Genomic DNA, 24,243 nt, shown 5'->3' with positions numbered 1-24,243 from the left:
GCGCTTTTCGTCGTGTCATGACATGTGTTTAAAATAAATCCGTAATTCTCGCTAACGAGAATTTATATTGTTTTACCGTTTTCTCAAAAAGTAAAGCATTTCATGTACTAATATTTCAAGAGAAGTCTTTCACCATTACCTTCTGTAAACCCTGTAAATTATTTGTAAATCTGTGAACTTTTTTCTTTTCTTTCTGTACCCAAAGGGTCCAATGGCTTAAACGGCTCTCATTCGGTTTTTAAGAGCGATTGTTGAGCTTTCGTTTGCACTTATTGCGAAGAAAAGGGGTTTGCTCCGGTGCTCCTGGTTTGATTGCCATTACATTGTGCAACTGCTCTTTGTGAACCATTGCATGATGCTACGTAAAGGAATTGGCCTCATATTTAGCCTTGCTCAAGGCAGTCGAATTATTCACTCCGAAAAAAGACTGTCGCTGTATAAAAACCCACCCGTATTCACTGTGCGTAACATCGCATGACACAATGCCCCCGTACACTATCCGCATGCGGAGGCCGCAGGCAGACAGCCTTGTAGGGTCTGTGTTAAAGCCACTGACCTCATTACTATAATAAGCGAAGAGTTCCCAAGGCTGTCGGCCTGACGGCCTCCGCATGCAGTTAGTGGTACGAGTGCGGATGACTTATGTGCACAGTGGTCGTACGATGTGACAGTGTGTATACGGGTGGGTCATGCGGTGTGATCGCACGCACCATGAACAGGGTATACGGGTGGGTTTACAGCGGCGTCTTTTCAGAGCGATAATGCGACTGGCTTGAGCAAGGCTACCTCATACTACAATACCTTGCAGGAAAGCACTGAGTGACGAATATGAGTGATGGAAGCCACAATTAATATTATCATTATCTTGCTCACTGCTTAGAAAAGTCTCTGTAAAATCAAGTTGTTTATTTTGATGTATTTGTTGAAGTAAATATTGATTAATGAATGAGAGAATGAATTTTTACTGTTTTCTTTCTCACAATTTTTATTTTCTTTCAGCACCTTCTTGCCACGACTGATACCACCTGTGAACCGATTCATCTACAACTGGTGTAGCTCCAAGGAGCGGACCGATGTCGCAAATAGTGACAAACTCTTCCAGCACCAGTGCCTCTTTAAGCAAGACGTGACAGAGTGGTCAATTCCCAGGTAAGGCTGGTTGGGAATTCAAGTGTGTCCTAACTTTTTTCTTTTAGGTTGTAATTAATTCTGTTTCTTGCCTTATCACATTGGTTTAAAATGCAAAAGATACTAAATGACACAAGGTAAAATAAACATTCTTGTGCATTGAATTTATTAGTAATTTGTTATTGGGTTGTATAGGCTTGCATGCACAGAGATGCAAGCTGAAATAACAGAGTATAATGCAAAAGATATTTGTTCCTCAAAAAAGCTGACGGTCAGCATTGCATATAAACATTACATTACATATATCTTTTGCTATGTTTATTCTTGCAGGCAACAGGCTGCCTCTGTGCTCCGAGAGCTGAAAACTTGGCTGGATGCCAATAAAGATGTTCACGTCCACTTCCCCGTTGAAGTGCGATTCGTCAAAGGCGATGACATCATGATGAGCCCAGCCAATGGGAGGGATAGTTGCTTCATGAATATTGTAATGTATAGGTAAGATCATGCATTATTCATTGGGCTACAATGCCTCTTTAGGGTTGCACTGTAGTAGTAGTAGTAGAGCGAGAGGTTGTCTTCAGCTGACGCCATCTCTGGAACCTGTGATGGTCGCCTTCCACACATCCCGGTCAAGCATCAGCATTCTAAGCTCAGTTGTTTCTTTTTGGGTTCTGCCTTCTTCAGCTCAGTTGTTTCTTGTTGGGTTGCGTCCTTCTTCAGCTCAATTGTTTCTTGTTGGGTTGCGTCCTTCTTCAGCTGATCTACAAATGTTACACATTGTGCGCTGTAGGTGCACCACAGTAAATAGGTCCAATTCTTTGCAGCAAATACTTCTTCGAAAAGGGAGACTGCCAACATAAAGGCTAGATTGCTTAGTTGGTAAAGCATCGACTTATTAATCTGGAGGTGGTTCGTTCCAATCCTGCTCTAGTCAATTTGTTGTTTGTTCAACCTTAAAATATTATTAAATTTTGTCTTGTTTTCTTTTGTGTAGGCCCTATGGGAAGTTTGTTCCCTATGCCAAGTATTGGGCTGCCTTCGAGAAGTTCATGTACAATGCTGGAGGGAGGCCACACTGGGCTAAGGTAATCTTTAACTGGGCTCAACTGGGTACTATTGGAATATATCAATACTTATTACTCAATTATTGGGAAGGATAAAGGTTTTACATGTAGTAGGTACAATCACGTATGGAAAATTATGAAGTTTGTACACATTGGGCTTATCTCACTTTACTTGGTATCAACCGGGTCCAACTGGGTACTTTAAACACTCAAGGAGTTTGAGATTAGTTTACAACTGGGTATAGCCATGTATGCACAATGATGAAGGTGGGTAACATGTTGCCTAAATGTAACTATTTTTATCAGCTGGGTTGAGCTGGTTTGAGCTGGGTTCAACTGGGTTGAGCTGGTTTGAGCTGGTTTGAGCTGGGTTCAACTGGTTTGAGCTGGGTTCAACTGGGTTGAGCTGGGTTGAGCTGGGTTCAACTGGGTTGAGCTGGGTTCAACTGGGTTGAGCCGGGTTGAGCTGGGTTCAACTGGGTGCTGTTAATGATGTTGGAGTTTAAGATTGGTTAAAATAAGGTTGAACTGGGTACAACCATGTATGCACAATTATGAATGTGGGTTCATGGGGCTACTGTAACTCTACTTGGTAAACCAGGTTAACTGGGTGTAATTAATACTGAAAGGGGTATTAGATAAATTGGCTACAGCCATGTGTCTACAATGATGAAGGCGAGAGGTACGGGGGAATGCAACTTTATTTGGCATCGACTGGGTACTATTAATATTGGTTAAATTTACTAGGTTTAACTGGGTACAGCTATGTATGCACAATGATGAAGGTGGGATATATGGGGCTAATGCAACTTTATTTGGTAACAACCGCGTTCAACTAGGTGCTTACTTCATTCATGGTTTCTACCTCCATGCTTGATTGAAAACCTTTTTTCTGTATTTTTTTTTTAAGGCTCATAAACTGACTGGGACAGACTTCAAGCAACTGTACCCCGAGTTTGAACAATTCTGCGACATTCGTAAGAAACTTGATCCCCAAGGATTGTTCCTGAATGACTACCTGCAGAAAGTCCTCTTTCAGTGAACGGAGTTATCTTCATGATTCGGCAGTGCCCAATTCCAGAAAGCTGTTTACCGGTAAGCAAATTTGTGTGCTTACTGCTGAGCAGAAAAATGTATGCAAGCATAAAAGTACTCCACCATGATTTCTTGGTTAGCAGAAAATTTCTAGGCACGTTCACCATAGATTTGCATTGTTAGGTCACTCATGTGGTAACTGTGGGTTAACCATAGAGTTATATATAAGAACTAGAGGGCGCACTGGCCTATATACACGCCTCGGCATGCGCATGCGGCTATTTTCTAAGCTGAACAAACAGGCATTGCTTATCGTGTGTTTGTGCGGCCATTTTGTAAGTTGAAAAAACAGCATCAAGTAGCGTTCAATAAACACAAACTCCAACGTGTGTTTCTTATTCAACGCGTGTACATAATGGCGCGCGTGTCTCCTTGTGGTCCCGTCGCGCCTGTGCAAGAAGCATCACCAGTGCGCCCTCTAGTTCTTATGGGGTTAGTCAGCATTTACCCTTGCTTACGGTAAACAGCTTTATATTTGGCCCTTATCACTGTAGGGCAAGTGTCATTCCTCTCAATTATATTCGACCAGAAACTAACTGTAATGCGCTTTAAAATTGACAATAACTTCAATTTCTTTTTGTAATTTTGAGTAACAATTATTGTGAGTACATTGTAAAATTACGACCAGAAGCTAACTGTAATGCGTTTCAAAATTGAAAATAACTGCAATTATTTTGAGTAGCAATTATTTTGAGTAGCAATTATTTTGAGTAGTTACAAATAATATTCGGTGCTTTAAGCAGCTGAATGAATAATAATTGCCCTTCTTTCCAATTATGTTTATGACCAGAATCCTGCTGTAATGCGTTATAAAATTGAAAATAACTACAATTATTTTGAGTAATTTTGAGTTACAATTATTTTGAGTAATTACAAATAGTGTTAGGTGCTTTAAGCAGCTGAATGAATAGACGGCAATTGCCCTTCTTTCCAGTTATGTATATGACCAGAATCTTGCTGTAATGCGTTATAAAATTGAAAATAACTACAAATAGACCCTTCCCATGAAATATGTAAACTGCACGTAGCGCGTGCGCACTAACGTTTTGGTTGGCAAAATGAGGGAACATCGCGCTGTTTTGTACACGGCTATTGGGTGCGTGACGCAGACACGATTGTGCGTCTGCTTAGTGCACAACTCTATGGCCTTTGCCAACCAACAGGGTATGTACGCATGCGTGAATGTAATTAGCATATTTCATGGGAAGGGTCCATTGCAAAGTAGTCTTTAAGTAGGATTTGAAACTTTGCATTTGGAGAAAGCTGAAATAATATTTATATATTGCGGTTAGCCGTTGTGCTATTTATCGGAGACAACTTATAAGAAGTTGCTCCAGCCAAAATGGTTCGTGTGTGGAAATTATTTTTTTTAGAAAAAGTACCAAAAACTACTAACTTGCCTTAACTAGAATTCTATAAATGGAAATGTTTTGCTTATAAGTGTAGCTGGAAAGTTGTAGTAGTGCGTGTAGAGTGGTAGTACGTGTAGTATCTTGTCAGAAAAGTACAGTAAATAGTTAAAGGAACATTACAGAATTGGTAAAAAAAAAATCATCTAAGATCACAGATTTACGTGAAACATACATGGTCTAATAATGATGATAGTAGAAAACATCCCTTGAAATATCACTATGGGTTTTTTAAATCGATGTCATGCAAAGTGTTTAATTGGTTTTTTTTTCACTATTTTCTCGAAACACAGATGGCCGATCGATCTCAAATTGTCAGTTTATATATATTGTGGATTACATAAAGTACTTACACTGCCAGCAACTGTTTTGTTAACGAAAAATAATTCTTTAATGTTCCTTTAACAGGTTTAAAATAAATAATAATGTTGTTTTTGTCCTGGTCAATTTGAGCAAAACTATTAATATAGATGTTGGTGGAGTGGCAAGTTAACCTCCATGATTTACAGCCATTTGACACTTTCTGAACAGAACAAAAATTAAAAGTTTTACAAATAACTTACAGTGTGTACAGAAGGTAATGGTGAAAGACTTCCCTTGAAATATTTTTCCATGAAATGCTTTACTTTTTGAGAAAACATCAAAACAATATCAGTTCTCGATATCGAGAATTACTGGTTTATTTTAAACACATGTCATGACACGGCGAAACGTGCGGAAACGAGGGTGGGTTTTCCAGTTATTTTCTCCCGACTCCGATGACCGATTGAGCCTAAGGTTTTCACAGGTTTGTTAATTATATATAATATATATAATATAATATATATATGTTGTGATACACAAAGTGCGTGCCTTAGACAACACTGTTTACCGCAAGTGTATAATGGCTTTCACTATTGTGTTTTTGTGTCCAGTTCCTATGTAATTATGTACCAAGTACACGTACCAAAGAAGCAGTTAGCATTATAAATGCGTTGTATTAAAAGTAACACAACTTTCATGTATGAAACTTTTCAGCTGTTCAGCCCAATTGGTTTTGTCTTTATTTTTGTCAATGTTGTCAATAATAGAGTGAATTGCTATTTCCTGTATTTTGGTTGCAAATTAATCCCTTGCATGAAAGATATTAATCAGTAAATGAGTGAGAATTTACCTCTTTCTCAAGAACTACTTACAAAGAGTGAGTCGTTTCTCACAATATTTTATCCCATCATCCCAGTTTAGCCCAAATGGGGCTGTAAAGGGATTAATTAACCAAGAACCAAGAACTACCAACATCTCTCCATTGCCTGATAATACTAAGTAGGTTTTATGTTTCAACTTTTTCAAGTGTCTTCAAGTCTTACTTATTGATAATAAAGGTCAATAAGGGGGTTATATAAGGTCCTATAATTAGGACAGAAACCACGTGTCGGTGTACCACTTTGAACCAGGCAGTCTTTAGTGATGGCGTAATACATCGTACCTGGCTCAGCCGATCACGCTGTACCGCGAAACCCCAAACGCGCCATGAGTTTGCTTATTCAACAAGTTCATGGTCCAATCTGAAAACAATTTTTCAGCAACAAAAATCAACTGTAGACAAATCTTGCTAATAGATAAAATTTTATATAAAAAGACGTGGTTTATTTTTTGATAACAAAAATAAAGTATACAAATCAAAGACCAGTTCAGAAAATATTGTTTGCTGAGCGAGTTTGAATTGGTCATTGCAGTAGCATGGGCTACATGACAAGTATAGAGTAACAATTCGACCTAAAGGGAAGGTACACTATTGGTAATTGTCAAAAACCAGTGTTCTCACTTCATATATCTCAACATATGCAAAAAATAACAAACCTGTGAAAATTTGAGCTCAATTAGTCATCGGAGTTGGGAGAAAATGATGAAAGAAAAAACACCCTTGTTGGACGAATTTGTGTGCTTTCAGATGGAATAAAAGACTTTAAGCTAGAAGTCTTTTATTATTTTAGTGAGAAATTACCTCTATTTCAAAATCTATGCTACTTCAGATGGAGCCGTTTCTCACACTGTTGTATACTATCGCCAGCTCTCCATTGCTCGCTACCAAGTCAGTTTTTAAGTTAATATTTGTTTTGAGTAAATACCAAACGTGTATATAAATTATCTTCAAAGCCATGGTATACTTTTGGTCATTGCCAAACACCAGGGCCTAATTTCATAAAGCCTGTTGTCACAAAAAAAACTTCTATGCAAGGGAAAATCTTGCTTAGCAAAAAACAAAAAACAGGTTACCAGCCAACTTTTAATAAAGTTTACATTGTTACGACTGGTACCCCACTGATTTTTTGCTTAGATAAGAAATTTGTTACGTGTTTAACATTACTTTTAACATTAACAAGGATCGAACTGTTGGGGCCACTCACAGTTTTTTGCATTTATACCGTTATGCCATTTTGGTTGGTAAGCAGTTTGCAGCAGTATATTTTCTGGGCCCAATTTCATAGAGCTGCTTAAGCACAAAATTTTGCTTAAGCAAAAAAATCCTTGCTTAGTAAAATCAGATTACCGGCTAAGACTCCACTCAATTGTTATGCTAAGTAAACAACGGCTAAATACCTAGTCATAAGCAATGTATATGGCATGAAATTTTGGCCAGTAACATGTGTAAAATAAGCGAGCTATTTTCGCAGCTCTATGAAATTGGCCCCAGGTCTTTAACTTTGCTTAGCATGGTAATTTTGACCGGTGAACCAACAGATATGGGTGCAGTTTTGTCAGGTTAGCATTTCTGCGTTAACTTTTCTTGTGGTTACCGTATCATCCACAGACTTGGACCCGTCGATAAACAGATAGGAAGAAAACAAAAATCTGATAAACTTGTGATTAAAGTTCGTATGTACACGAGCCAAATAGTGTAAAACGCTGAGTTCTATGCGACCTTGTTCTTGAGAGGTCAAAAGATTACACACGATTTTTGTTAGTTTTATTGGAACAAAATTGGTGTGCCCTAATGGCAAAAGTTGACGGTTCCAGTCAATTTAGTCTTGACTTTTTGAAACAAATTAGGGTAAAATATTGAAAGTAATTTTATTTTAGATCAGGTGAGGAGTTAAGAAAGAAATCCAGAGGGAGAATCGGATCAAAATATGATTTTTAAATCTCAACTGGACTATTCCATTTTTTCAAACAGGGGGTTCTACAGAAGTTAATAGTTACACATTAAGTAACAATTATGACACGATGAGGGTTAGTAATGATGTGTATTTTTTTTTAGAGGGCAATGTATAAAGGGGCGTATCAGAAACGGTGTTATCTAAACCGTGTTCTTTGGTACCAATCCCCCAACCCGCACACTTAACCTTACCAGAGGTTCTGTGAGCATCATTTCTCACCAAAAGTTTGTTATTCCATAATTAACTCAAAATGTTGCAAAATTGACTTTAGGCAGCGACGCCTTTAGTCTTCAAAAACCACAGAAGTTGGCAAGAGAGCGGGTTCGAAAACAACCCGTTGCTGCCGAAATACTTGGTGGGGAAAGAAGAAAGTTTTGAGAGTCAGTTTGAAGCTTATTTTTGTTGCAACTTGTCAGACGGAAAGGAAAGAAAGGCAGACGCGGAAAGTTGCCAAGTTTTGCGGACAAAACTGAAGACTTGGTTTGACTCATTTTGTTTCTTGGAGGGACGTCTCTAAACCAATCTTAGTCCGGGTGTGTGAGGAAGCCGCCATGGTGGCGCGGAAGAAGGAGCGATTGTTAGGATGCTTCGTGCTACTACTTGCTCTAATCGACATTGGTAAGCGAGACTAGACCTCTTAACATTTTGCACTATACAAAACGTTGACTCATTTTCACAAAATTGTTGTCAAATTGAAAGAAAGGCGGGATTTATACTTTTGTTATACTTGCCAAAGGCCATCCTTCACCCATCAGTGTTATCCCAACATGCATAAATTAAACGAACCTGTGGGTTTTTTGGCTCAATTATTGTTCTTCAAAGTTCTTCGAGATGCCTCAGAACGACTTCGTGCCCTGAAGCCTTTCTAAATATAAATTATTGAACTGTGTTGGTGGAAATTAAATGCCTCTTCTATAAAACTACGTTACATTACTTGAAAGGGGATCGTTTCTAGCAATGTTTTATAATATCAAAAGTTCTCCGGTACTCTGTATAGGCCTCCAAAGTTTTTACGGTGATTATTTTTTTGGGAGTAATTACCAAACGTATACCCTCCCTTTAAGCTCTGTGAATATTGGCCCGAAGATCTCCCGGGGTCCGTGATCAAATTGGCGGCTATACGGCTGCGGCTTCGACTTTCTGGATCGCTGCGTTATCATGCGTTGAAGTATGACATCCTTAGCAACACCCATAGCAACAGCCGTAGCCTAAGCTACCAATCCCGAATTGGCCTGAGTTGTAGTTTCTCAATTAATTATCGCTGGTAACCACGTTTACCCACTTCATGCTTGCCTTGTGATAATGCTGCGCAAATACTAGAGGATACAGTGCCAAAGTACTGTTTACCGAACCGTGTTATAGTTTTATATGACAAAATTGATTTGAACTCCACTTGGGCACTGAAGCTGACTCACAGATTTATGCATATAAGCACAAAAGAACAACGACATAATCGTAATTTCCCCCGTTCTGTATTACTTTCCACCCAAAAATGATATGAATACTAACTATGAAACTTGTTTATTTTAAAATCAACAGCATTACGTGAACCATTACTTTAAAATTTTGAAATCACTTGGGGCGTTATGATTGTTGGTGTCTCCCATTTTGGAGAGAAAAATAACACTTTATATGTTGTAGGCCCAAATATAAATTTCCCGCCATTTTGGGCTCAGTTTATACAATGGTGAGACCTGATGTCGATGAGAGGTCTTAAGTATTTATTTGCTCGATTTGTTTTTTAATAACTAGGGCCTATATTACTCCAATTATACCTGATTTCAAAGTTAAAAACCCACCGGCTGAAAACACAAAACCCAAGATGGCCGCCGGATAGTGCCTCACGTGGCCATTTTTGAATTCCAATTGATCATTTAACATCACCAAGTGACATTATCAATTTCACTTGGAGGACAAATATAGCAAAAAATACTGGATTTATTGCTGAAAAGAAAAGAAAAAAAGAACAAACTCTACAATCGTTGGCGCAAGGTCAAACAAAGTTTCGATTGACAGTTGTGGCAGTCACGATCTCCATTCACAATACATTTTTCTTCATTTCCCCTCTTGGGAAAAGCCAGCAAAAGTTACCAGCAAATTATGAGTCCCTCCATTTTTGATAGGTTTGAGTCTGAGAATAAAAAAGATTTGTGTTAAGTTAACAATGTTTACAAATGAATTACATGTTTGGGAATATAATTCACATAATAACAGAACAATGGAGAGGTTCACACTCGAGTGGTGTTTACACACGAACTGCCATAACAAGTTTATTCGTGTTCTTAAATTTCGCTCCTCAGCGTTGACTTTTTCAAATATATTTATTTTGTTTCTGATTCAAGGATCCACAATATGTAAAAAGGATTTTTTTTCAGCAACAGTATCACAAAGTTTGCTTTTATCCGCTGGTGTTTGTATACTGGTTGACCTGTGGTCCAAAGGTGATGTGGAGTGACTGAAATTAACGTTAACGAGTTGCATTCATAGCAGAAAATTATTACAAAATTCAGCCGCATGAAAAAAAGTATCGCAATAGTTAAAGGGACAGTAGAATATCCGGGTGTGTGTGGTTATACCACGGAGGGAGACTAATTTGCACCCCTAAGGTACTTTTTAACATGGACAAAAAAAATTATTGAAAAAAAAATAAGCAAACCAGTTGAGTGCTAACCCTTAGGCTAACCATCTAACAAAACAAGCATGTGAACAAAATGCCGTATTATTGAAGACATTATTGCCGTATGCAATAATGTCCGCCGGACGGTTTTGCATATATGCAATCGTGTCCGCCCGGACGCAGCTGCATCATGTAATTGTGTCCGCCCGGACACATTTGCATATGCAGTTATGTCCGCCCCCGTGCAAAACCGTCCTTGCAGTAAATAAAACACACAAAATCTCCCGAAATCGCTTGGTGGCAGCAGACATTAATTGTCCACAGATGTTCGTCGTCCGGGCGTCAGTCGTTCCTCGCAAGCTCCAACTACAATAAATTTGCAAATTGATTTTGTGTAGTACACGCCTGCTACAACCAAACTCCATAATTTGACACTTTTAAAGTAAATTTTGTGGTTGAAAACGCAAAAGGAAAACTACAAAAAAATTGCAGACGACATTAACACGTGACCAAAATAGTCAGATTTCTCAGTACTAGTCAGACACCTTGGTGTGTGCGCTGTCATGCTACGTTATGGTACTGGGTGTCAGATCTTCAGTGAATGCGCTGAATTTGAGTTTTAAAGACCACGCCACAGTCACTGTCACTGAAAACTCAACATAAATAAGTCGTGAAAATCACTGGAAACCTGCTCTATACAATGTATTTCTCTACTGACGGTGAAGCCAATGGTACAGCAAGACGAGTAGAGGTATTTTGAGCAGTTATTTTAAAGATATATTCAGCATTTAGATGAAATATAATCTTTGTTTGCGCTCAGCTCAGTCCTTTTTTTGTTTACGGACGTGACACATGACACATGCAGCTGCATGCAGTACACATGACACATGCATGCAAACCAATTACAAGTGAAACTGCTGTGCATGCTGTGTATTTTTCTTTACTTTTTTTTTGAAAAGTTTCCGTATAGCGCCACCACAAGTAAATAGTATCTCTCTGGTCTAATAAAATAAGTTATTTACTCAAATAAGAATATTCTTTTTGTAAAAATTTGTGAAAAAGTGCCTACACATCCTTTTCTATTCTATTAAATCTAATTCTAAGGAAAAGCCTCCGAATATACCTGCCACCACTTTTTTGTTCGTTTTATGATGTTTAAAAAAAAAATCAAAATAATTTAGTAATTTACTCAAATAATGAGATCTGTTATATGTATAGTTGAGCCCGCAAAAAATATCTTGGATAACTTTCCGTATGGCGCCACCACTTTTTCACTCAATTTTACAAAAAGGGATATCTCATTGAGGTAAATTAGATACTATATTATTTCATACCGAATGAAAAAGTGGTGGCGCCATACGGAAACTTTTCCAATATCTTAGTCTAAGACACACCACACCAGCTTTGTAATTAATAATGTCATGTTTGTAAGATATTTCTTTTGGGGTTTGGTGAAAATTAGTGGTGGCAGGATAAAGAAAGTTTTCCACTCTCCGTATGTGCCACCACTTTTTCACTCATTTTTACAAAAAGGGATATGTCATTGAGGTAAATTAGATACTAAATTATTTCATGTATAATGAAAAAGTGGTGGCGCCATACAGAAACTTTTCCGAGCAGTACTCCTACCTAGAACTATGATGACTGAGGTTCGTTCTGCTATCGTCTGAAGGAACCTCATAGTTCTAGGAGTAGTGGAGCAGTATGCACTTTCTTCCCAACTTACTCTCCGCTTCCTTTTTGATTAACAGCATCATCCCAAGGTTTCAACTGCGCCTTTGAGAAAGATTTCTGCAGTTGGACTCAAGCCTCAGACGACGATGATGACTGGCGACGTAACCAAGGGGCCACTAGCAACCCAAATACAGGCCCGATTGGAGACCATTCCACAGGGGGTAAGTGGCCTTACTGTGACTGTCAATTCCAGGCATCATGCTGCGAGTTTGTTTAGATGTTCTTCCCATCAAGGGAACTCGGGCAAACTCCCACAAGGGGATATAAACACCAAGCTTGCAGCGAACTCCCACAAGGGGATGTAAACATCAAGCTTGCAACCAAGCTGGCAACAGCCAATCTCTCATACTACAAGCATTGGTTTAACGTCTATATGAATTGCACAAATCAAGAAATTGTGTTTCAGAAACTAGACAACAATATTAATATTTTAGCCATTATGAAATCAGTGTTAGATCAGTACGTCACAGGCTAGGCCCAACTTAATGCAATTTTCTATCTCTTTGCCTGGTGTAAAATTGTGTTCCACTTCGTTCCAATAGCTTTTTCTCTCGTACTGCATCTCTTTGGAACTCCTTGCCTGGTGCATGTTTCCCTTCATCCTATGATCTTCCATCTTTTAAGAGGAATGTCAATTCCTACCTTCAGCTACCTGTTTTCTTCCTTGTAGCCCTTAACCTAGAGTGGCTTTTAGCCTTGTTTTGGGCGACTTGCAAAAATAAAAATAAAAAATAAAAATAAAAATGAAACCTACCGATCGAATGTTACTGTACAAGTAGTAACAATACATACTGTAGATGGCCTGACTGCTCAAATTGAAAAGCATCGGGAGTGTGAATTTTTGTCCACACAGTCATAACAACTTATTCAAAAAACCATACTTTGATAGGTTCCCGCAACAACTCGACAACAATTATACAGTCAACCGTATCTATCTATCCACAGCCGGTTTCTACATCTATGGTTACTTCACGTCATCGTTTGGATCCATCGGTGATAAAGATCGACTTGTTAGTCCAGGCCTAACCATTCAACCAAACACAGGAGTCAAATGCCTCAGGTTCTGGTACCACATGTTCGGCAGCTTCATGGGTAAGTCCAGGGCCCAATAGACCGATCCATTAGGCTACGCCCACAGCACACATGTGGCAAGAACACGTGAGCCTCTCCAATGCCATTCTGCACAACTCTGCCGCGTGCACCAAGCATATGTGCACGCATGTCAGACTTTATTTGTCTGACTTTTGGTTGCGCAATGGGTTGTGAGTGGTCAGCATGCGATGGGGCAGAGCTTAATGGATCGGTCTATTTCATAAAGACTGTAAGCACAAAAACTTGCTTAGCACATAAAATTGCATAGCACTAAATAAAGTTTCTTAGCAAAAAGAGTTTGCCAGCCAGAATACTAACTCAGTTACAATTTCTGCGACTTGTACCCGATGATTTCTTGCTCAGCGACAAAAATGCTAGTGTCACCTGGTTAGTTCTCAGATCGAAATATAATCACAGTTTCCCCCTATTGACCCATTTCACCTGACATCATCAGAAAAATATTGAATGCGCCATACTGGTGGGCAATTTCACTGTGCGTTTTCATATATAACTCTATGCATAGAGTATGCTGTGCGTTATGCAGTGAAGTGCGCATTTTAGGTGACGCGGCGTTAATACACGTAAACCTAACTGCCCACCAACATGGTGAGCGTGGTATCAGTCGCCGCGTGTGACGCGCGTGCAAGGGGTCAACAGATCGGACAAAGGACAAAGGACAATTACCTCTCCTACAACATGGCGTCTGACAACATGGCGTGATGACAACATGGCGTCTGTAAGGGCGTGTGGGTGTGCGTGCAGGTGCCGTAGAAATCAAACTTGGAATGCTGTGTGCTGCGTGTTTCATTGATGCACGCATGTAGATGCACATACGGTCTGCCCTACAAGATGGCGACTTCTATAACGGTCATGGTGTCTTCCATTTTTATTACAGGGACCTTCAGTGTCTATGCCTCACCCGACGGGAGTAAAAACAATCTGGGCTCGCCAATCTTCAAGAAATCCGGCAGCCAGGGTTCCCAGTGGGTCCTCGCAATGATTGACGTGACTTCAACGGTAACTCCATTCAATATTGTCTTTGAAGCTAAACGTGGGCTGTTGAGTACCAGTGACATTGCTATTGATGATGTGGACACTTTCGATGGGTACTGCCCACAGGGTAAGTAAGATTGGAAAAAAGTGTCTTGCAGACTGTCGAGAAGCGCATGCAGAAACAGTTTCATTCTTCCTCCTAAAGACGATAGGGCGAAAAGTCAACATGACAACCACCTGGCGACAAACAATCAGCCCTAAAAATTTCAATATTTCCTTGATAAAATAAGGATTTGATACAAACTATGGTACTATCCCTCTCTAAGAATAGTATTTTGAGCATAGCCAGGGCCATCCTCTCGACAAAATAGAGAGAAATACTGACAGAAAATAAATGTGGTGTCTCTTGCTCAAAGCTTAAATGGAAAAGTGAGGTTAGCCTAAAGGTTGCGACCCCCAACCTTAACTTCTATTGTAAATAATATGCTAATCACAAAGTTTGATTGGACACTTGAATACTGAGGGCGCACTTGGGTTCCCTACAATAATAATAAGATAAATCGATTGGATGCATGTTTATATTTCTGATCATTCATCCTCTTATCTGTTTGCAGTGATTGTCACCCCATCGCCCGGAGCTCCCCCAAGTTTCCAGCAGTGCGACTTTGAGAACAGTAACGTCTGTTCATTCACCCAAGACAACAGCGACAACTTCAACTGGAAGAGAAAGAAAGGCGTGGCATCCACGGATGCCACCGGCCCAAGTTTTGACCACACCTATGGGTCAACTTCTGGTAGGAGGAAAACTTATTTATCTTTTTCCCCTCACTCCGTTACTTAAAGTCACCTGGAAGTGGTATTTTTTCAAAATAAAGCTTTTGTCACTAATATATGTGTTTTGATGAGTGGAATGTGAATAAACAGTTAACTAAGGTTTTAAAAAATCAGTTCTTATGTTATTTACAAATTTAAGAGTAGACCCCGACCCGAGAGGGCGCTGTTCGTGACGTCAATCGAGGCAGACTTTGCCTGTAATGCGTAGAGTAAACACAATTGCAAAGTACATGTACGGACCAAGTCGTGAGTTTGTACATTTAAAAAAAAAATGCCGACCAGGTGTATTGCTGCTGAATGCAGAAAAACACTTTTTGAAATGTACCAACTCACGACTTGGACGTACATGTACTTTGCACGTGTGTTTACTATACGCATTGCAGGCAAAGTCTGCCTCGATTGACATCACAAAAGGGGTAGGCCGAGTCAGCCCCCAAACAACTTTATATATTTTTTAAACATATAAATCGCGACAAACAATTACTAAAAAAATTGTTTTATTGTTCGTAAGCATATACTCTTATGTTTAAAAGAAAAAAAACATCTATTTCCAGGTGACTTTAAGCCCTCCTCATGTTGACGCCATTCATTTCTAGTTCTGGTCCATGTTGTTCCTTCATAAACCCTGATGTCATCTCTCCATCTTCTTCTCTGTCTATCTTTTCCTTTTCTATGTCCTTGGTTGCCAATCCATTGTTTCTTGTTGTCCATCTATTGTCCATTTCTTTGGGCATTGTTGGAACTCCTTGCACAGTGCATGTTTCCCTCCATCCTCCAACCTAGACTGTTTTACCTTCAGCATACCCAAGTCTTTGTAGTCCCTTACCAAGAGTGGCTTTTAGCCTTATTTGGAGAAAAACCAATCACCAAAAAGTACAATTTGTCTGGCATCCACTGCAGGATACATTGTAGGTGGTTGAAACTGGTAAAATACTTCAAGTCTAATCAAGAAGTTTAGTAAAAACTAATACATTTAATTGCTTTCAAAATTCCACCTTTAAAACAGGCTACTACATGTTCATTGACTCCTCTAAACGATCTGTGAATGACGTCGCACGCTTTTGGTCGCCGTCATACCCCGCGACAACCGGCCAGTGCATCGAGATCTTCTACCACATGTACGGGGCAGACATTGGTACTCTGAACATCTATATCGTGGAGACGGGTGGTGATGTCACCAAACAGATCCCTGATTGGTCGAGGAAGGGTGACCATGACAACAAGTGGTTGATCGCGAGGACAGTGGCCAATACGAACGCTGATTATCAGGTTGTGTTTGAGGCGACGGTGGGAGGAAAGCTCGGAGATATCGCTATTGATGACTTCCGCATCGTTGATGGAAGCTGTACAACACATGGTAGGGGTTACAGGGTTTGGGTGCTTTTTCTACTACACAAAACACAAACTTCCATAGAGTTACATTCAATTTACAGGGTTAAAAGATAATGATGGTAGAAACTTTCCTGAAAAATATTTCTTGCTGAGGTGCTGTAGTTTTTGAGAAATGAGTAAAACAATTTTCCAAGAGTACACGTACAGCTGATTTATGCGTCACTCCTGAAAACATTGCTCTGTGATTTTCACTCTTTTTCTCAAAAAACTTTGCGACTTATGATACTGAAACTTCTACAGTTAAATATCATCATTGACAGTGAGTAGGGATTCATGTCATGGCCAGAAACTTGATCTACAAAAGGTATCAAAAGTATAAAAAAAATAAACCACAAGGGAAATGACTGTAAATTTTTATGATTCAGGGTTGAACTAAGAAACAAAGCAGATGTCTTACCACTAGACCACCGAGCTAGCCCTTGTGTCTAGAGGAAGTTCAAATCCTATTTGTTAGCATTTAACTAAAAATTATTACCACTATTTTAATGTACTCCTAGTTTTTCCTCCCAAATTTGAAAAATGTATTTGTTTGTTCTCTCAGGTGACTGTACCTTTGAAGCCGGCGATCTCTGTGATTGGTTCCAAGATTATGTCGACCACACTGATTGGTTGGTTAAGCCTGCTAGCATGTACGGTGACGGTCCAGACAAAGATCACACCACTGGCACGGGGGCAGGTAGGTGACGGAATAAAAAAAAAATAATAATAATAATACTCTGTTCTGATAATGTGCTTTAGAGGTATATCAATCGCCCAGTATTTTTCCTGCAAGGTATGTGGAGCTAAGATTTGAAGTATGAGACCTATTCTTTTAAAGCACCATGTTATGGTTTACATGGTAATGTGGCACAATATGCAGCCAATCAAACAAGGAACACCGGGGCAAACCCCTTCTATTTCGATATAAAGTGCACTGGGTTCTTTTACATGTGTTACACAACACACAGGAACCATGGCTTTATGTCCCATTTGAAGGATTAAGCAGTGGTTAAGTGTCTCGCTTAAGGACACAAGTGTCACGACTGGGATTTGAACCCATACGCGAACATGCCCATGGCTGTCGAGATTGTGCAATATTTCACCCCCCTTCCCCTGATTTGGAGTTTGCGTACCACTTTGACCTATGACATGTTTATTGTTGCCTAGGTTACTACATCTACCTAGACGCACCGTTTAGCCAGGTCGGCGACCAGGCATTCCTGTCCAACGAGAAGACTGCCGCCGGGACACCGGTGACAATCAAATGCCTGACTTTCTGGTACTACATGAAGGGGACCAATGTCGGCAAGCTCTCCATTATTCGCGAAGAGGGTAGCCGTGATGATATATGGCGGCTGTCTGGTCACCAAGGAGACGGCTGGTTGTATGGGCAAGTTTCATTCTACGAATCCAGTCGCTACTGGGTAAGATTCTGTGTAGAGAGTTTGCTCTGTCAAATTGAACTATTGCATGTGTAGAAATTGGCTACCTCCCCAAAGAAGCTGTCAATTTAAGACACACAAACAAATATAGCCCACCCAAATGTTAAACTGTTCTTTACAGGTCTATATTTAGATTTCAAAGCGTGTTTGAAAATATGCCAAACAAACAAGAGTTCCCCTTTATCTCCTATACCCATATTTGTGACTATTTAGAAAATGCAAAATCTTGCATTATCTCATGTATTCTATACTCCTAGTTAGTGTTTGTGTCTGTTTCTCAATATTAGATCATTATTGCTGGGCAAGTAACCTCAACAGCGTCCGCTGACAACGACATCGCCGTTGATGACGTCATCTTTACTGATAGCTACTGCCAAGGTAATGAGTTTCATTGAGCTCCTGAAGCACAAAAAAGTAGCTTAGCCCAAGAAAATTATGCTTACCAGAAGAAGGTTACCGGCCAAAATACCATGTGACGATTTCTAACAGGTGTCTTGCTCAGAAAATAATGACTCGGTCCTATGTCAAGGTGGCTAAGTCTCAGGTGGGATTCGAACCTGTAACCTTTGCATTGCTGGAGCAGTTACCACTAACCGAGCTAGCTCGACGGCTAGAGGCAGTTTGAATCCTTAGTTACTAAAGTGTATCAATCTGTGCTCATCATGCCGGACTACCCTGGATTTTTCAAAGTCAAATTATGAGGCTGGAGACCATTCTTTTCTCATACACTGCTTCTACACTCTGGAACTTAATACCTCTTTCATTAGCCAATGTGACTTCCATTTCACAGTGCAAAAAGCATCTTTTAAGAAAACAAGAAACTCACTTGTTTAATACTTTTTTTATCTCTGCAGTCATCCCTCACATCGCTGACGTCGGCGCCAAAGTCACCACAGCCCCTCTCCCTCCCCAGCCGACAGTGGACATCCCAACGGGACCAGGCAACTGTGACTTTGAGTCTGGGCTGTGTAGCTTCACTCAGGACACTACGGATGATATAGACTGGGTTCAGAAGCAAGGAGCTGCTTCGGGGTTCTTGATCAAGACGGGACCTCCTTATGATCACACCAAGCAGGATTCAAGTAAGAATGCAGTCGTAGTGGTAGCCAGAGAGGTGTCTGGGTGTCTTTTGGACACCCTGTTTTAAATTTGGGCATCTCGTTCCTAATTTGGACACCCTTATGTAAATTTCGACACCCTGTATTATCTGTCAAGTACATGTAAATTTATTGATTGTAAATGAACAATTTGGGCACCCTTTTACTAAAATCCTGGCGGTAAAGTAATGATAAAAATGTTGAACATTTCTAGTGGGCCATGTCTGTCAAAAACGACAGTCCTGTCGCAAAAACAAGAACTCATGTATCGCAGCAACACAGCCAAAGGCTGAAGCTATGATTTTTTTCATAATAGATAGGTTTTGGGATGTGTTTTAAATTGAGAGCAAGTATCTGCTTACGTCTGAGTTGAAGTGAGACCCTGTTCCAAAGAGATGGCCCAAATTGTGAAAAGCAAAGATCACCCAAGGAGTGCTGGGATTGTGGAATGTTCAAGAGCTTCTTATTTGACCCTATTTTGGTTGATAGCCCAAATCAAGTGTAGCCCTCATTTTGAAATGGCCGTAAGGCATTTTGAGCTGGGCGATTTCTCATAAATAACAAAATATAAACGAAATTATATAAATGTTATGTATTGTTTTTTATGATAGCCGGTACCTACATGCTGATGGATGCAAGCAAAGCAAAAGCCAACCAGCTCGCGCGTCTGCTAAGCGGCCAAATACCAAGCCCTGCCGGTTCCGATAACTGTCTGACGTTCTGGTACTACATGTACGGTGACCAAGTGGAGGTGCTGAATGTGTATGTTGAAGACGTGGGCTGGACTGGGTTTTCTAATCCAACTTGGATGAGGACGGGGTCGCAGGGTGAGCACTGGATCCAGGCGACGGTGGAGCTGGCTGGAATCCATAAGATATACCAGGTAGGTTTGAATAGCGCCCTCGTCTTAATGATATAAATAATAATTATTTATATGTCCGTCACTAAGTGATGCTCCTGACGCTGTAATAGACAGTATTTCCTGCAAGTCGGGGACTACCATTGAATTATGAGACCTAATCCTTTTATAGCCAATAAATAGATTTCACATTATTATCCCTGGTCACTGGGCCTTAAATCATTCCCTAAACTATCTCAGCTCCCTGGGCCCAATTTCATAGAGCTGCTTAAGCAAAAATTTTTGCTTAAGCAAAAAATTCATTGCTTAGTAAAATCAGATTACCGGCCAAGACTCCACTCAATTGTTATGCTAAGTAAACAACAGCTAAATACTAGTCATAAGCAATGTATATGGCATGACATTTTGGCCAGTAACATGTGTAAAATAAGCGTGCTATTTTCGTGCTTAAGCAAATTTTTTGCTTAAGCAGCTCTATGAAATTGGCCCCTGGGAAGTATACAGCCTTTGCACTTGAATAATCAATCTCTGCCCTCTCGGGTAAAGCACTTTTCACACCCGGAGGGCGTTTTAAAGCGCTTCACATTATTACCCCTGGTCACCGAGCCTTAAATCACTCCTTAAACCATCTCAGCTCCCTGGTGAGGAGTATGCAGCCTGTGCAACATTAATAATGCGCTACTCTGCTAAATCAATTGTAAGAACCATCTCTGCCCTCACAGGTACGCATTTACCCCTGGGTGGAGAGAAGCAATTATAGTTAAGTGCCTTGCTCAAGGACACAAGTGTCATGAAGATGATTCGAACCCACACTCTTCTAAACCGAAACACCAGAGGTTGAGTTCAGTGCTCTTATCCGCTCTGCCACAACACACTTATTGAATTGAATTCCCTTATTCTAGCTGCTTTGTCAGTAGTGTTTCTCACCCGTAATGTTTTAATTACTGCAGGTCGTTTTTGAAGCAAAGCGTGGTAAGGGATCAGCTAGTGACATTGCTATCGATGACATCACAGTAGACTCAAAGAAATGCCCCATGCGTAAGTCCAACCCATTATCTCTCTGGTTATCATATTCTCTTGACAGAAACAACTGTGCAATGATATATTGAAACTTTTCTATTACTATTTTTGAAACGCTCAACACTTCACTTGTACAGATCAAGCTACATGTAGTTGATCGAGATATAGAGCTTTAATAATGTTAAATTTGCATCAGGGATAAAGAGTATTCATTTTGCTTTTACCCATATACACCGAGGTGTGTAAGCACTGTGTACTCAGTACTTTCCTGAGTTTTGTGAAGAAAAAAACCCAGGCATGTTTACTTGGTTGGGATTCGAACCTACGATCTGGGTCAGGTGCTCAGTCGAATCGAGTCATCATTTAGGTTGTAGAAGGATATAGTGCACAGTCGACTAAAGTCACCATTGGGGCAGAAAGGGTTCAACCTTTCACATTTTGAATCTTTCTGGTCTTTTGCTGCATCAAATGCCTCATTACCCGGTCAAAATAACTTTGTTATTGCCTTTGCAGCCACCCAATCCCCTGGTGTTTTCTTGTACATCACAAATGCCCCACTACCTGGTCAAAATAATCATATTATTGCCCGTGCAGCCAACCAATCCCCTGGTTTCTTCTTGTACATCACTAATGCCCCACTACCCAGTCAATATAACTTTGTTATTGCCTCTGCAGCCACCCAATCCCCTGGTGTCTTCCCATTGTCCTGTGACTTCGAGCAAGGCTACGTGGCATGTGGTTGGGCGCAGGAGGAAGTATCGACCGGAAACGATGATTTTGACTGGGCGTATGGACAGGGGTCAACTGTTGTCTTCGGAACGGGACCTTCGGTAGATCACACCCTAGGAACTGGAAAAGGTGAGCAATAGACAAATCCACTAAGCTCCGCCCCATTGCGCATTGACCAATCACATTGCAACACATTGGTCCGATATGCGTGGGTGTATCTAGGCGCCCGTGGGAGAGTTGTGCAGAAAGGCATTGGAGAGCCCCACGTGTTCTTGCTCACACGTGCGTTGTGGGCGGAGCCTACTGGATCGGTCTTTTGCATAGCTTCCAACTCTCCCTACGTCTGTGGAAAGTTCCCTGAATATCACACCAAGCTTTCCATATTCTGATTGGAACAAAATCGAAAATCTCCAAACGTCATAACCAGGGCCCAATTTCATAGAGCTGCTAAGCACAACAATTTGCTTAACATGAAATTTTTGCCTTGATAAAAACAGAATTACAACCCAAATTTCTTAGTGATTTTCAGGATAAGCAAACAACAGTTGAATAATAGTACCAAGCATTATGCAACAAATGGAAATTTGGTTGGTAATCCTATTTTTATCAAGGAAGAAATTTCATGCTGAGCAAATTTTCGTGCTAAGCAACTCTATGAAACTGGGCCCTGGACTCAAACCCACCCTCTGTTGATTAGAAACATCTGAGCTTGAGTTTGGTGCTCTTATCCGCTCGGCCAATCTACGTCCCTTTAATGTACATCACCTTTCTATCCATCTTCCACCACTGCCTAGGCCACTACCTGTACATCTATGCAGCAGCTCAGAAAGCCAACGAGAAAGCCTGGATTATGACTCATTCTTACCCGGCTACGTCCGGCCATTGTCTGGAATTCTACTACCACATGAGAGGCCAACACATCGGTAACTTCAATATCTTCCTAAAGGTAACGTCTTAAAAAAAGTATCATCATCCTCGTCTTTGTAATTTGGTTTCTTGTTTTATTTTTTAAAGCTCTTTATAGATACCTTCTATTATTACTTAGCTGCGCTGGATAGACAATGTGACAAAGTGGAGAGTTGGAAGTGTAGGAGAGCTGAGAAGAGCAGCAATTGAAAGAGGGGGACTCTGGGAGTGCGCCCCCATTGCAATTTTAGGATGAGGCGGCCACGGACACAAGTCTTTGCTGAATGATGATGAAGTAGTAAAAACTTTGTCCTTTCTGTTTTATTTCCTCATCTGCAGGAGAACGGCAAATATTCCAAGAACTACTTCAGTATGACCGGTGATCTCGGAGACATTTGGAACGTCGGACGTTTCCCGTTCACGGCAAACGCACCCTATCAGGTCGTTTTTGAAGCAACGGTCGGCAACGGTGACCAAGGAGACATAGCCATCGACGATGTGCAGATATTCTCTGGGACTTGTCCTCCGATCGGTACGAGGAGTTACAAATAATAGCTTGATATTCTCACTTGCTTAAAGGCAGTGGACACTATTGGTAATTGTCAAAGACTAGCCTTCACAGTTGGTGTATCTCAACATATGCATAAAATAACAAACCTGTGAAAATTTGAGCTCAATCGGTCATCGAAGTTGCGAGATAATAATGAAAGAAAAATAACCCTTGCCACACGAAGTTGTGTGCATTTAGATGGTTGATTTCGAGACCCCAAATTCTAAACTTGAGGTCTCGAATTCGTGGAAAACTACTTCTTTCTCAAAAAACTATGGCACTTCAGAGGGAGCTGTTTCTCACAATGTTTTATACCAACAACCTCTCCCCATTACTCGTCACCAAAAAAGGTTTTATGCTAACAATTATTTTGAGTAATTACCAATAGTGTCCATTGCCTTTAAGAGCTGCTCTTAACATCCACTGGAGTCAACATATGACCAACAAAATTCAATAATATGGGGAACTGCCCAAGCTCTCAACAAAAAACAGACACGAAGGATGCATTTTGCTGGCCTCTGCTACAGGAGCAAAGACAAACCAGGAAACAATTTATTCTTATCAAATGAGGAGTTAACTCGTTATCGATAATGAGAAAATAACTCATTATTATCAATAAGAAAATATAATAGTGTCAAGATTTTTTTTTTGTGCGGCTGAAGGGGGCAGTGAATTTGTATGAAAATAAGTTTTTAGATTACTAGGCCGCTGCATGGAAGGACTTGGTGGCGAAGTATTGTAGATAAGGCAGGGCAGGGCAAAAATATGCCACCTGCGTAAAAATGATAAACTGTAAGCATGTGTATTCGTGAACGGGAACAAAAAGTTAATAAACACAGGTCCACGTCTGTCGGTAGGCCCTCCCAATGTTGTAAACAAGCAGTTGAGTCCGACAAGAAAATAACTTATTCCCATTAACGAGAAAATACATTATTCTTGATAACGAGAAAATAAGGGTGATTTTTCTAATTTTGTCTACAATAGACAGTTGCGACTTTGACGATCCGACCATATGTACATGGGTTAATGATAGAGTGTCAGACTACTTTGATTGGACGGATGGTAGCGGTGGGACGCCGAGTCAGGGTACCGGACCCTCAGTGGATCACACTTATGGAACAGCTACTGGTGAGTTACTGGTAGTCGGTGGTTTCTTGAAATTTGTA

At 40.3% G+C, this 24,243-nt stretch overlaps 2 protein-coding genes across 9 annotated transcripts in view; both read left to right on the top strand.

The window, feature by feature from the left end:
* LOC139942546 (L-gulonolactone oxidase-like) overlaps positions 1-7,494 on the top strand; it is a 39,812-nt gene extending 32,318 nt beyond the window's left edge. For all 8 annotated transcript variants that reach the window (XM_071939392.1, XM_071939386.1, XM_071939384.1 and 5 more), the window contains 4 exons: positions 1,000-1,149; positions 1,459-1,623; positions 2,123-2,213; positions 3,103-7,494. In XM_071939392.1, coding sequence (XP_071795493.1) covers positions 1,000-1,149; positions 1,459-1,623; positions 2,123-2,213; positions 3,103-3,234 — 538 coding nt within the window. In that variant the 3' untranslated portion in view covers positions 3,235-7,494. The remainder of the gene's footprint in view (positions 1-999; positions 1,150-1,458; positions 1,624-2,122; positions 2,214-3,102) is intronic.
* A 559-nt stretch (positions 7,495-8,053) lies between these two features.
* LOC139943419 (MAM and LDL-receptor class A domain-containing protein 1-like) overlaps positions 8,054-24,243 on the top strand; it is a 52,153-nt gene continuing 35,963 nt past the window's right edge. The window contains exons 1-16 of the mRNA XM_071940230.1: positions 8,054-8,451; positions 12,202-12,345; positions 13,130-13,276; positions 14,172-14,396; positions 14,884-15,063; positions 16,110-16,460; positions 17,037-17,171; positions 17,642-17,898; positions 18,204-18,294; positions 18,771-18,998; positions 19,625-19,896; positions 20,823-20,910; positions 21,568-21,750; positions 22,416-22,567; positions 22,867-23,059; positions 24,062-24,205. Coding sequence (XP_071796331.1) covers positions 8,385-8,451; positions 12,202-12,345; positions 13,130-13,276; positions 14,172-14,396; positions 14,884-15,063; positions 16,110-16,460; positions 17,037-17,171; positions 17,642-17,898; positions 18,204-18,294; positions 18,771-18,998; positions 19,625-19,896; positions 20,823-20,910; positions 21,568-21,750; positions 22,416-22,567; positions 22,867-23,059; positions 24,062-24,205 — 2,857 coding nt within the window. The 5' untranslated portion in view covers positions 8,054-8,384. The remainder of the gene's footprint in view (positions 8,452-12,201; positions 12,346-13,129; positions 13,277-14,171; positions 14,397-14,883; positions 15,064-16,109; positions 16,461-17,036; positions 17,172-17,641; positions 17,899-18,203; positions 18,295-18,770; positions 18,999-19,624; positions 19,897-20,822; positions 20,911-21,567; positions 21,751-22,415; positions 22,568-22,866; positions 23,060-24,061; positions 24,206-24,243) is intronic.

This window comes from Asterias amurensis, chromosome 10 (assembly GCF_032118995.1).
Source record: "Asterias amurensis chromosome 10, ASM3211899v1".
In the NCBI taxonomy this organism is placed as follows: Eukaryota; Metazoa; Echinodermata; class Asteroidea; order Forcipulatida; family Asteriidae; genus Asterias; species Asterias amurensis.
Note: the sequence above shows the minus strand (reverse complement) of the source record. Positions and strands in the feature narration are given on the sequence as shown.